Source organism: Eptesicus fuscus, chromosome 19, assembly GCF_027574615.1.
Source record: "Eptesicus fuscus isolate TK198812 chromosome 19, DD_ASM_mEF_20220401, whole genome shotgun sequence".
Classification (NCBI taxonomy): domain Eukaryota; kingdom Metazoa; phylum Chordata; class Mammalia; order Chiroptera; family Vespertilionidae; genus Eptesicus; species Eptesicus fuscus.
In genome coordinates, this window is record NC_072491.1 from 8,205,349 (window position 1) to 8,219,408 (window position 14,060).

General features: G+C 37.1%; 1 protein-coding gene across 1 annotated transcript in view; it reads right to left on the reverse strand.

Annotated features, from left to right (window-relative positions):
- Positions 1 to 718: 718 nt before the first annotated feature.
- The window catches only part of TRIQK (triple QxxK/R motif containing), a 37,589-nt gene continuing 24,247 nt past the window's right edge, over positions 719 to 14,060 (reverse strand). Inside the window, exons 3-4 of the mRNA XM_008148548.3 lie at positions 9,640 to 9,725; positions 719 to 1,700 (exon numbers count right to left, since the gene is read on the reverse strand). Of these exons, the coding sequence (XP_008146770.1) occupies positions 1,587 to 1,700; positions 9,640 to 9,725 (200 nt within the window). The 3' untranslated portion in view covers positions 719 to 1,586. The remainder of the gene's footprint in view (positions 1,701 to 9,639; positions 9,726 to 14,060) is intronic.

Below are 14,060 nucleotides of genomic sequence, written 5' to 3' on the forward strand. Positions count from 1 at the left end.
AATGCTATAACCTTTCCTAAAAAATGCCATTTGGATTGGTCTGCTGTGGTGAGTGTATAAGAACTCTTGGTCTCTCTTGAGTTAGTGATTTCAAGGGGAAGAATCCAGTAAATAACACTGTCTGAATTTTGCCCTCAGATGTTTGGCATAAATGATTTGTGAGAATATTGGAAATTTTGGCTGTTTTCACACTGATGAATAATTATGCAACTCAAAAACATTCTGCAGAACATAATGCTATAGTCACATCCACTATTTGCAAAAATCTCAAAGAATATGTAGGGTATTTATGAAAGCTTTCTTCCCTTGGCAAGTAAGAAAACAATCTTAACATTTTATTTATTCTTCATAAATAGAATGCATATACTATAAAACATTTTGTGCACATGTTTCAAACTATTCCTTTTCTATAAATCTTTATATAACAGTAAACACATATTCTTCCATTTTCTAACCTTTATGTATTCATGTGTTCTAAAAATATGAAGAAATTCCATTATCAGTAAAAATATTGAATATATTTGTCATTATAGTGTAACAAATGCAAAATACTTGAAAAAATTATATAAACAAAAAACTGTATATGCCAGTAATGAGACATATATTTCCTACTTGTTTTTCATAAAAGAGTTCTAACTGGTTATCTGTCAAGAGAAAAAAATGTAATTTTGAAAAATACTTTGTATCGTTCAGCTTTAAAAGATAACCCATGAAAATTACTCTGAATAGGTAGGACTTCTCCTACTACCGTTATGTGAAAAAGACTGCACAATCATGTGACAGATTGCCGCATAAACCCCTAACAAGAGAAGCAAACTGATACCGCAAGCAGCCAGAACAACATAATTAAAATAGAATTCCAAGTTTATATTAATAGTCTCATAAGTTAATTAAATTCAAGATCAACTGAACTTTCTGTTTACACCAGCTTAGACGGCCTAGGAGGAAAGGAACTCTATTTTAGAGACATATGTGGCTCGTTGCGCTTCTGTCATCCAGGTGCCATTTCTGAGGGAGCACATGTGCACTGAACAGTTGGCAAAGAAGGAAAAAGATTACTGTAGCTGTCTGTGCAGAGTCTCTCTAATGATACAAAATATGTCTGGATAGAAAGCAAGACTTCTTTGTAAAATGACAAATTTCCCATGACTTTTCGTTCCTTCTTCGGCTCTGGATGTGATTTGAGTATGTTTCTGTAAATAAGGATATATACTTTGGCTTCTGATATATGCATGGAACAAAAATAGGTTTAGTAATCTGCAAGTGATGGAGTTATCCACGTAGACTGGTAAAACATCTGAAGGATTTGGGATCTGTTTCCCATTTTATCTAAATGCACCATGAACAGGTTTCCTGTGTAAGTAGAAGGATTTATGAAAGTATTCGGTAGCATACATTACACTACATTGCTAGGTTAAGGTTCTTTTCTTGATATACTACGCAACTATTTTAAAAAAAATATTTCTCCGAAATGAAAATACTAGCAGGAAGAACTCAAGATGATGTAGTCTCAGTGTTCAGAAAGCATTGCTCCCAAAAGGTCCTTTTATAAAATGTTTTCTTATGATGCATTGATTGCTGCTGAGCTAATTTTCATCAGGTTCCAGATGAGGGTCAACATCTGTGGACAGTCTGAGATAAAAGAAAGCATAGAAAGCCAGGAGGAGGGCCAACAGAGCTGCGAGGACAAGGCCAACTTCCTGAGGAGGAAAGAGAAAGTAGACTTGAAATTGATAAAATGAGGTTGGTTAAGGTTATCAGTTTCATCAGATAAAATATCCACATAATTCCAGTCTCGAATGAACATTTTGAAACTAATCATCACTTTCATTTGAACACTTTTGCCATTAAGGAGCATATTTTGACAATATCCATTTCAATGGCAAGTACATCAGTGGATGCGTCATTCTATATTATTTTTATTTAATTTGTTTGTGTTTCACTAATAGTAAAATTAACATTTTACTTTTAAATATATTTTCATAGTTTGGATATCAAAATGTTGGGGACAAGAAATGTTGTTTGTGCCTACAAAGTTTATCTGTTCTCTATTTGGTTATGTTTAATTTTATTTCTTGTTTCAATAAATGTATTATTAGTTATAGCACTGAGTCACAGATCTTTAAAAAAAATGATCATTTCTTTTCTAATGGGAAAAAGCCATTGTAACAGTATCTAGATTATGCCTCTTTAAGATCTTTATTAAATACTAGAGGCCCGGTGCACGAATGGTGGGGTCCCTCGGCCTGGCCTGTGCTCTCTCGCAATCTGGGACCTCTCTGGTTTCAGCCAGATCCCCGCAGGCCTGGCCAAGGGAACCCGTTGGTGCATGAATCCGTGCACCGGGCCTCTAGTATGCATATAAGATCTTTGGTTAATCTCTTCCCGCCCTTCCCCTTTACCCCTATCCTCTGAGATTCATCAGTCTGTTCCATGTTTCCATGCCTGTGCATTAAGCGTCTGCCCCTGGTGGTCAGTGCATGTCCTAGCTACCAGTCAAATGGTCAAATGGTCTCTTAGGTTTTTATATATATACTAGAGGCCCGATGCACAAAATTAGTGCAAGGGGCTCGGCCCTCGCAGCTCTGACTGCCCCAGCTGCCTCGGCCCTCATAGCCCCAGCTGCCTCGTGGCCCTGCAGCCCAGTCCACTGGTTGTTCCAGAAGGTCATCTGGAAGGTCGTTCCATCGTCCAGTCTAATTAGTATATTAGCTCTTTATTATATAGGACTAGAGCCCAGTGCACGAGATTCGTGCACTTGTGGGGGGGGGGGGTGGTCCCTTAGCTGGCCTGTGCCCTCTCACAGATCGGGAGCCCTCAGGGGCAGTTGGACATCCTTAGTGCTGCTGAGGAGGCGGGAGAGGCTCCTGCCACCACCACTGTGCTCACCAGCTGTGAGCCCGGCTCAGGGCTTCTGGCTGAGTGGCACTCCCCTGTGGGAGTGCACTGACCAATAAGGGCAGCTCCTGCATTGAGCGTCTGCCACATGGTGGTCAGTGTATGTCATAGCGACCGGTCGTTCCACCATTCGGTTGATTTGCATATTAGCCTTTTATTATATAGGATACATTATTTTGTTGAACCTTTAATTTTTATTATAAATTCTATAGCTTATATAATGTGGTAGGACAAAACTGAACACTCGGCTCATGAAGCATGATACAGTATAATTTATCACAACTGTGAAGAATGGCCCTGGATTTTTCCTTGGTGATTGAATGTGGGTCATATTAATCAATTATGTTGAAATAATAGTAAAAAAAATTTATCACATATAAATGGCAATATTCATACTCTTTCTCAAAAAGTATATAAAATTTTAAAATATATACACACCATCAAGGAATTTTCTCAACAGTAATAGATCACTTGGCTAAATACAAAAAAGAGCAAATATTGCCAGCTCAGTATCCTAAAGGACCTACCATTGCCTTCTAATTTTCACTCATTTCTCACACCCCTTCCTGGCATTATTTTACGAAGCAGTAATTTATTTGCACTCACATGAGTGCACTTTACATTTCATTAGAATGCAAAAGCAATAATTCAACATATGCCAACTAATAAACGTTAAAAACACTAAAATGAGTACGTTGCTGGTGGAAAGGGGGTCATGAGAAAAGCATTTCGGGAACCACACATCGGCGGGCGGATAAGGTGCAATGTCAAGATTTACTGGAGCAAAAACAAACTGTGCCCAGGTGTCGGTGTTTCACTCACAGCTCTGTTCTGTGGAAGTCCCGCTGTGGGGTCTCAGACCCGCACCTGTGCTCCCCAAGCCCAGGAGGGCCAGGGCCCACTAATGCCGAATTCTCTAGGTCTCATTTCTCCATCTGCTCACCCCCCACCAGTGCTGCACTGGGGCCACACTTGGGCCTCAGCTTGGGCCACGTGAGTACTAGAGAGAGAGAGCAAGCACATGAACAAATGAAGGCACATGTGCTATTCCCAAGGGCCTTTGTTAAGCTTTACTTATATTACATTGCTTTTGGGAGAGAGCAGGCTTTCTTTCAAACTAACCAATCTCTTTCCTAATCCTTCCCAGGTTTATGCTGGGTCCTCCCCTAACCAATCCTTCTTCAGGATCTTCTGGGTTTCCTGTCCCTTATCCAATCAGATCCTCTTCTGAGGTTTCCCAGGTTAGACTCTGCTCTTTATGTGGCTATTTTGGCTACTACGGTGCATGCCTCAGAGTTTTGGCCCCTCATCTGGTTCCCGCTGCACATGTGCTTCCTCCCCTGTGCCATCTTGGTTTCTATTGCCCATGTGCCTAGCAAAGAATTTCCCAGGAGGGAACTGATCATCCCCCAGGGAGACTGGAAAGCCAGTCCCTCCCCCGCTACCCACTGGGGTACGGGTGGATGTGCGGGAAGAGTATAGGGGAGGGGAGGTGTTAGTCCCCTTGGCAGAGATTCAGCAATGGTATCTGAAGCTATAACTTCCAGACTTAATCAGGCTTAGGCATGGCCAATTTTGTTCCGTTTTCTTTCATTCATATCTAACTAGCTGCCTATGCTAACAAACATGGTTTATAATCAACATTTAATGTTTACCTGATTGTTGAAATTATAAATTGACACCTTATACAGATTAACTTCATAATTACATTTACTTAGATTTCCAAACTATAAGAATAAATACTAATAAAAGCCATGGGGGTTGGAAGGTTCAGTGTCAACTATTTTTCTACGATTTGATTTCTTTGCTCTGATATATAATGTCAAATGAAAGCGAATTTTTCTTTGCTACAGTTTGGAACGTTTTGGCATCTCCAAAGGGCATGGTAGCATCAGACAGGTTTCATTTATTTTCTTACAGCCACAGCTGTGCTCCCAGACCCATCTGGTTACACAGCGACCAATTCTAAAAGGATGTATAAACAAGTGGCACACATCTGCAAAGCCTATCTGTTCCCTAGAGTGGACAACAAAACTACCCATCAGCAGTGATGACCATTCACACGTATTTAACGCAAGAATAACTTTTGTGCTCTTGATTGGAGGCCATGATTCTCATCTCATTGATAATCGCCTCTAATTGGTGCTTTTCAACCTCATCTTGTCCTTTCAAATAACTCTATATTAACTTACTGTACATTGTCAGAATATCCAGAGGCATGGAAAAAGGTCTTAAGGGTAGGAAACAGAGAACATTCATAGGATACAAGGTCAGAGGACCCATTAATTCAATTAAGTCTATTCAATATATGGTGTGGGAAGTGGGGCTTAAAAAGTATTGGATGGGGAAGTATATCAAATAATTTTTTTCATAATGTCCTATTCTGTTAAGAAGATGCATAATATAGGAACTGCATGTTTAGAGAGTTAAAACACGGTAAAGTTAGAAAATACTTCTTTCAGGATGCTGGTGACACTAACTATAACTTAGAAACCTGTATGCATTTATGGCTCCACCCCCCTGGCAATTTTTAGTTTTAAATCAGAAATAACAAAAATAAAAAAATAATAAAATGTTTCCAGCTGGCTCATTTGAAGGGGTTGTTAGAAGGATCTGGTTGATACTTGAATATTTTTGTTTACATAAAAGAGAATTTTTTGATACTAAATTTTTTATTTTTATTCTTTCATTATGATTACTAGTAGCCCGGTGCACAAATTCGTGCACACTGAAAGGAAATTAACTAGAAGAAATATTTTAATACCATTATTCGCCCTTTATAATAGAAGTGTCAACTAAATTCATGATCGACAATAACAGATGGAAACACACGCGTGCAATTGGTGCCAGCAAAAGCTTTATATGCATCGCGCATGTGCGAGTCAACTTAGCCTTTTATAAATATAGACTAGAGACCCAGTGCATGAAAAATCCATGCACTGCAGGGGTCCCTCAGCCAAACCTGCCCCCTCACAGTCCGTGAGCCCTCAGGGGCTGGAGGTTACCCGGTGATCAGGGGAAGGCAATGCCCCATCACACTTCTGCTGCTGCCACTGCCGGCAGTGCAAGCCTCAGCAGGCCCTGGTCTCGGGAGGCACTGTGCAGCTGGGCAGCTGGCATCCGAGGCTTGCCTGCGCCTCGGGCCAGCCCTGGGCAGCTGGGGGGCTGAGGGGACTGAGGGACTCCAGAGGCGACACACCTGCTGCCCCGGTGGGGCTGAGGGGACTGGGTGCCGCCATCTTGTGGCTGTGGGAGCCGCCATCTTTGAGGGTGGGGCAGTCAATTAGCATAGTCCCTCCTTATTGGCTATGGGTGCCGCCATCTTTGCGATGGTGTGAGGGTCAATTAGCATATTCCCTCTTTATTAGATAGGATACCTTTCAACTAAACATTTTAATAAACTAATTATTTATTTAACAAATTCAGCTTATCTTTTTTCTTTTAAATACTAGGAAACATAGGTATTTTCATTCTATAAATATTTTTAGTGATTTTGTAATTTTTGAAATATAATCTTTTAATTGAACAGCAGCCAAATAGCACATTATTACGGTGCAGATATATTTTAGGTGGTACTCATTGCATTAGTGGGTCATATACTAGGGCATTTTGTTTACATTGATAAGATACAGGAAATAAAAATAGCTTCTCAATAGAAATTAATCCTAGATTCTGACTGCCATATCACATCTTATTCTAAATCATGACTGTTTCCTCAAAACATTTTCTATTTCTAAACATACACTTACAGAAAGTGCTAGAGCCTCTGAAGTTAAGGACCCTATTGTAAAATTCTTTATATTTCCAGTTCATGATTTCTCAAGAAATACTGATGACTTTACATGGTACTAAAATCTGAAAATGATTTTTTGTATACATTCCTGTAAGATTATCATGTCTTAATAATCTTTCTACAGGTTCTACAACATCATGGTACTTATAGTAATTTTTAAGTTAATAACAAAGAATTAAGATTTATACAATTTATATGTAAAGTATATTAAAATTACATAATGCTTTGGAAACTTTACAACAGTAATAATACTATTACATAACACTATTTCCACAGCACAACTGAGAACATTTGGTGATCTATAATGTAGTCACACAATGCAGACTTAGTTGAAATAGGGGATCATCAGGCCAGTGACAAACATCCAAGGAAAATCTTATTATACAAACCAGTAATAACTAACACAAATAATACTTTTTCAATCTGCTAACAATTCATAAATGACTTCTATGTGCTAGGTTCAATGTTAAGTATTTTCCTTTAAAATTAAACTCTCCTAACAACACCATGAAGTAAATGGCATAATCTCCACTTACAAATGTGCCAGCCTGAATTCAGCTGGACCATGGTAAGAGCAAGAGGCAAGAGGGATCTGGTCCTGGGCCTCTTTATTTTGTGTTCACAGTTGTCATTTCTGTGATTTTTCTATGCCATTCAACTATTCATAGTTTCTGTAGATTTAAATTATTTTAAGACCATACGATAATTCATTTTAAAGAATAAGTCGTGAAGTGGTAAACTATTGTAATATTATGGCCATCCTGTATCAACCAGATAAGAGTCAAACATGTTTGATGTTCATTAGTCCCTAGTTGCTTCTCTGACATTATCAATATGGATAAAATGACTCACTGGGGAAATTAATAGCATTAAATAGCAACTGCTAAAAGAAACTTTGTTATTTAAAATCCTATGCTAAAATGACAATGTAATCAAACTTTGACAGGGCAAACTAATTGGTATGCCAGATTTGAAATGTAAAACACCTCCACGGTTCTGATTCTAAAAAGTTTCATATTATTTAATGAGCTCTTTACATAAATTTGCAAGCAAAGTAAACAATGTTTAAAGTTAAGGCTTTTCTCCCATACGCTCATAAACCAAAATGATATGCTAGCTTATTTTTAAAAAGTTATGTTCTGATGTCAGAAACTCTTATGCACATACTTCAAATTCTAAATGAAATCTAAGAAAAAATTTTCTCATAAATAGATAAACAAATTCCACATTGCTTTTTAAAAAGACAAATAATTGCACTATAAGGTAGACTCATCTCACACTGGGAACACAGTTATTTCCTTAAATTAAAACAACAAAAGTTATAAGAGCAGCCCAGCCTGGTGGCTCAGTTGGTTGGAGCATCCTCCCATACAACAAAAACACTGCAGGTTCATTCCCAGTCAGGCACATACCTAGGTTTCAGGTTTGATCCCCATTGGGGGTGCATACAGGAGGCAACAGATCAATGTTTCTCTCTCACATGATGTTTCTCTCTCTCCTCTCTCTCTCTCTCTCCTCTCTCTCTCTCTCTCTCTCTCTCTCTCTCTCCCTCTCTCTAAAATCAGTAAACATATACTTGGGTGAGGACTAAAAAGATTATAAGAGCAAATACAAAGGAGGCTGTGTATGAGAAAGTGGCATATAAATGTAGATAAATGGCTGCAGTATTTCTCAAATTTTACGTTACAGTTGTTCATTGTATTGTGCCACATGTGGAGTGAGCTGCCCCAATATTTTCTAAAAACAAAAACACAACATTGTGAAAGGTCAAAGTACATGTCATAGTACCTTGGTGAAAAATGACTTTTGTAATGTTCTCATTACAAAAGACAACCATCAGGTAAACTAATTGTAAAAGAAAAAACTAAGCACTACTTTTAGAAAGATTATGTTATGGAAATAATTTTTAAAATGAATGAAATTTCATATGAAATTAGAAGAAAACTTCAAAAGATTAATCATCTCTCTTTTACACAAAAAGGCAATCTACTTTTTTATTTTCATTAAAAACTGACACAGCACTAACTGAGGAGACTGTATTATAAAAACATATCGCATCATACAGCAATGCTTGATCAAAATCAGCAATCAGGAGTAAAAAGAAGCAGTGTTTCATCATAATAGCAAATTCTGGAAGACAACCAAATATATCATCTGGCAGTTCAACAGCTGTTAAAGCTTGGTAGTAATACCTTGGCATTTGCTATAAGCTATAACTTTGAAAAATTGATTTTTCATCTGCCAGATAAAACCCAAAATCTCCTTTTAACATTTTAACATTTAAATAAAATATATGTACTAGTGATTCTAATTTGACACACTTGGCAGTAAAGCCACCAAATTAATTTTTCTATTAGTAGTTTAATTTGAGTATAAATACTTGGCAAAGAATTGACATGGGTAATAATGGAAATGTAATTTTGTTGAATTTCATTGTGCTAGCACAATGGATTAATATCTTCTAATATCATTCTCAGTTGCTTTTTTGAGAGAACAAGTTTGGGAACATGATTAGAATTCCATCATAGAGAGTACTAACAACAATAACAATTCAAAGAGTAAATTTACATATATTAATGATCTAAGAATATATAATTACAACTAAAATTTAAACAACTGTCAAATGAAATTTACTGAAAATGAGAATTTTTTATTTAGGCCACATAAATCACTGAAATGTGCATTTAGTAGTTGGAAAAATAAATTGCAACTTTAAGTATAACTGGTTCTTGCAAGTGACACAGTGTTTTATTTTAAGACTGGTAAAATCTCAGGATAAGAAGGATGTTTCCCATTAAGTAAATTCTTTATAAAAACCTTCGATTCTGGCATTCGACTTAGATTTTGAAATGTCATAAAACATTTAGAACTCAACATTTATGCAATCCAGTGTTAGAAAATAAAGTGGCATGAATAGATCACATTTTAAAGTAATCAAATATAGGTACCTTAATGCCTATTGCTGTTTTCTTTGCTTCTGCTTTTAATTTGGTTGCTCGTAAAATAGGTTTGGTTTTTTTATAATCCTGTTTACCTAGAAAGAAATAATTTCAGACAATGAGTTATGCTTATATATACTTCAAGTTTAACAGCCGTCTGAAATGTCAAAGAATGTTTAAATAGAGTAAAATTGGGACACAGTTGCAAAGTAGTTCCCAGTTATGGAAACCATAAACTTGTCTCCCTAAGATCAACTTTTCCTCCTCCTTTACTTTCTCAGGAAGAAGATTTGACAGGCATCTTTGATTTGCTAAGCAGTGATTATAAGAAAAGACAAAAACTTCTTTTAGAGAATAAGATGTTTAAAGTACAGAGAGTAAACCTGGTGGAAACATTTGGAAACAAATGTGTAAATAAATGAGTATACATAAGGTCCCATTAATAGGTAAAGCTAGCTTTGTCTTCATAATTGAAGAATAACATTCATTATAAATTTACTTTATTATCTTATTATGGATGTTTTAAGTATTGAAGTAATTAACTTGAGAAATATTGTCAAGGTTTTCCAAGTAAGAAACTCAAAAAGATAAATAACTTTTAGTCACTGAATCTTTTAGAGAACATATGTATTTAACTTTGGGTTCTTTTAATAGAAAACAGAATAAATATGGCCAGATAAAAGATATGGGATAGCTACATTTAGATATTAGTTTCAATTTTCTCTACCACATTTCACAGCCAAAAATGAAAACTTAGTGGCACCAAATATCTCTTTTGTGTACCATCGCATGACCCCACTGAGTAATAAAAGCTATTAGTCTGTAAAGAAAATAGATTTAACAACAATAACAACAAAAGCACTGACTAGAATAATATGTATTTTTGTTAACCACACTCTTAACTAAGAACTGGGTCAAATGAGTCTCAAACATAATAATATGTTATTCTGAGTGGGACTTAACATTTGACCACATAATCCCTTCAGCTATTTTATATTCTGCTATTCGGCCTTGTTGTTTCCATCTTACTCTCTTCCCTTTCAGTGATCAGTTCTTTCCAAAAATCACCTCTTTTTTTTCTTTAATTTCCACTTCTTCCACACACTAAAATAAATTTGAAAGCAGTTGATCTAAACTAAAATACATCCTGAGCATGCAATGCATGATATATTTCTTAATGTATCTGTGTGAGCGAGTAGAGGGAATGAGCAAAAAAAAAAAAAAGAAAAGAAAAAAACTCATGGATACTAGTATGGACAACAGCATGGTGACTGCAGGGGAAGGGGGTTGGGGAGAGATGGAGGGGGGCACAGGGGAGATAAGTGGTGATGGATGGAGACTTGACTTGGGGTGATGAACACACAACACAGTGTAGAGATGATGTGTTGTGGAACTGTGCACCTGAAACCTGCATAACTCTGCTAACTAGTGTCTTCCCAATAAATTCAATAAAAAGGAAAAAAATAAACATGTAACTAAATAACATTTTTAAAAATCAGAAATGGCAGAGAGGAGTCAAATGGATGGGAGCGCTGAAGAAATGCTCTAGCTGTGTCCATTAGACACATAAACGTGTTTGTTTGGCTGGAGGTCTGTTTTTAAAAAGAGTAATATTCACTGACTAATATTCACTCTGATTTCACATCTCAATGGTCAAACTATTCATGCCATCATTCCTGCTGAGATATGAAGCTTTCCAGAACAATGAAAATGGTGACACATCAGCTGCCTCGGACACTCATGGTTACAAAGCAAGTTTCTAATGAGAATCTTCAAACAAGTTTAACAGATTATAGATTTGAGGTTAAGCAGGCATTCGTGTTCTATCTCATATGTGCCCTATAATAATCTCTAGGTGCAAGGGGGGAAAATAAGCAAATGAAAAGAGATTATCTTATATTAACCGGCACGCTTTTCATACACATATGCAATATTCTGGATGGTGTGTCTGCCATAAAACACATTCAAATATACCTCAAAGAGTAAATGTTAAAGTGAGAATTTATCCCTCTACTTCACATCCCATATAACCATTGGTTAAATGTGTTCTATTCCGATTCAAATCCTATAATCTCAGAGAATAATATTGCAGATGTACATTACATTTAACATGAACATTTGAAACTGTATTATAAGTAGATGATTTTTAAAATTATTGTACATCTGGCACTACTCCACATAGTGAATCTGTCATTAATTCAGCATTCTCCTTGCTGACTATGATATCCAAAAGTATATACTGCAACACATGGTTTCAGTCTGCTCAGTGAAAACATTTACAGCAGCCATCTATTAAGTTATTTATAACTAAAACCAGATCTTTCCATTATATCCAAAGAGGTTTTCAACATGTTATTTTTGTTATGGCTTCAAGAAGGAAACCACCTGGCCCATGTGGCTCAGTTGGTTGGAGCGTCGTCCTGTGCACAGAAAGGTCATGGGTTCAATGCCTGGTTTGGGCACATATGGGAGGCAACTGATCAATGTTTCAATATTCTCTCTCACACCGATGTTCCTCTCTCTCTCTCGCTCTCTCTCTCTCTCTCTCTCGCTCTCGCTCTCTCTCTCTCCCCCCACTCTGCCTCTCCCTCTTCCTTCCTCTCTTTCTAAAATCAATAAAAATATATCCTCATGAGGATTAAAAAAATAAAGGATGCCATATGTTCACGATTGTAAAAATATATATATAAAATATAGAAGGCCCTACCTTCTTCTAAGTACTTACATTTAGAAAATATACACTTACACAATCTAGATTTTAGATATAGATGGTTTCTTGGCTACATTGTGTCTGATTTTGGTTATATTAATAATGCAATAACCAAAGTAACTACTTAGCAATTGTTCATTACATTTTATCTGAGGGAAAACCTAGATAATCCAAGCCTATGAAGCCAATCGGGGGCAACTCTGCAAATCACATCACCCTAGGATTTTTTTCTTGCTGCTATTCATCTTCTTTTGTTGGTGTTAGTGTTTGTTTATTTAATTACTTTTATGGTCTAACTCTGTAAAGTTTATATTCTTTGTCATATACAGGCACTTAGCTTAATTTTCATCTGACGGACCGACAGTTTTCATAAATACCTTGAACAGTAAGTCTTCTGGCTTCACTGAGGGGCTGTGTGTGTGGGGTGGGGAGGGGTATATATTTTCCTGGATCTGACGGAGTTACAGATCTGCCTTAGCCTTCACTTCCCGCTAGCTTCCTCAAGATCATCAAGAGAGATTATAGCCCTTTCTGTCTTTCTTGGACGTGGTATAGTTGTGCATAGCCTTCTGACTTCTATGATTCCCAGGAACGTATGTCAAAGATTTTTAAAGACTCTGTGGACATCTTATTGCCCAGTTTTGTTTTGTTTTAGGTTCTTTAGGTCAGCCACATACTAGCCCCAACTAGTAATGCTGACTCAGGTAGTTGTAATGTTAAATACCTCACACTCATTGTTTTGGTCAAATGACATGGGAAAAGGGCTTTTCACAAAGACTGAGCTCTAAATCAGCTCAAATAAAGACACGTTCTGAGAATGGGCTTCTCCGTGGGCTGCCAGGCAGGTCAGACAGAGACAGTCCTCAGAGGATTGCTGCCTTCTCCAGTGCCTGCAGGATGTGGTTTTTCACAACCACTATAGTTGCAAGACAAAGGAGAGGAAAATGGAATTACAACAAGTTAAACGAAACAAAGCACAGTATTCCTACTGAAATTCAGCTGTTTTTCTTGAATAAACATTCTATGGATTGCTGTAAGACTTTTGTTAATTTCCAAATATCTGAAAAAAGTTGTTTTTAAGAATTTGTTGCCACTGTTCGTTTTGCTTTTATAAAGCACAATGTTCAGAAATAAAGATTTGGATTACTCACTAAAGGCAAAAGGCTCATCAAACCAAGATACTTAATAGAGACAAGAAGATCTAGAATGAATATTGGAGGAGACAGGTCATAAATTACAACTATGATGACCAACCAGAGAACTGATGATAACCTGAACCTGCATTTATTTGCTTGCTCCTAGAGTGTAATGCCCGTTTCCCCACACAACCAAGTACTCTGTAAAATCAGCATTTTCAAATTTTAAAAAATATTTCTTCTTCTTCCTTTAGGCTGGGTCACAATGGAAAAAATGGAAGAAAGGAAGGAAGGAAGGAAGAAAAGAAGGGAAGGGAAGGAAGGAAAGAAGGAGGGAGGGAGGGAAGAAGGGTATCACTCAGTATCATTCAAGATCCTAGCCTTACAGAACAGCAGTCCCAGGCTTGGTTGGGAAACACCTGGGTATTGTTGAGGCTCTTCTTAGATCCTCTTCGGGTTTATCCTATATAATAAAAGGCTAACATGCAAATCGACCAAACGGTGGAATGACCGGTCACTATGACACGCAATGACCACCAGGGTGCAAACACTCAACGCAGGAGCTGCCCCCTGGTGGTCAGTGC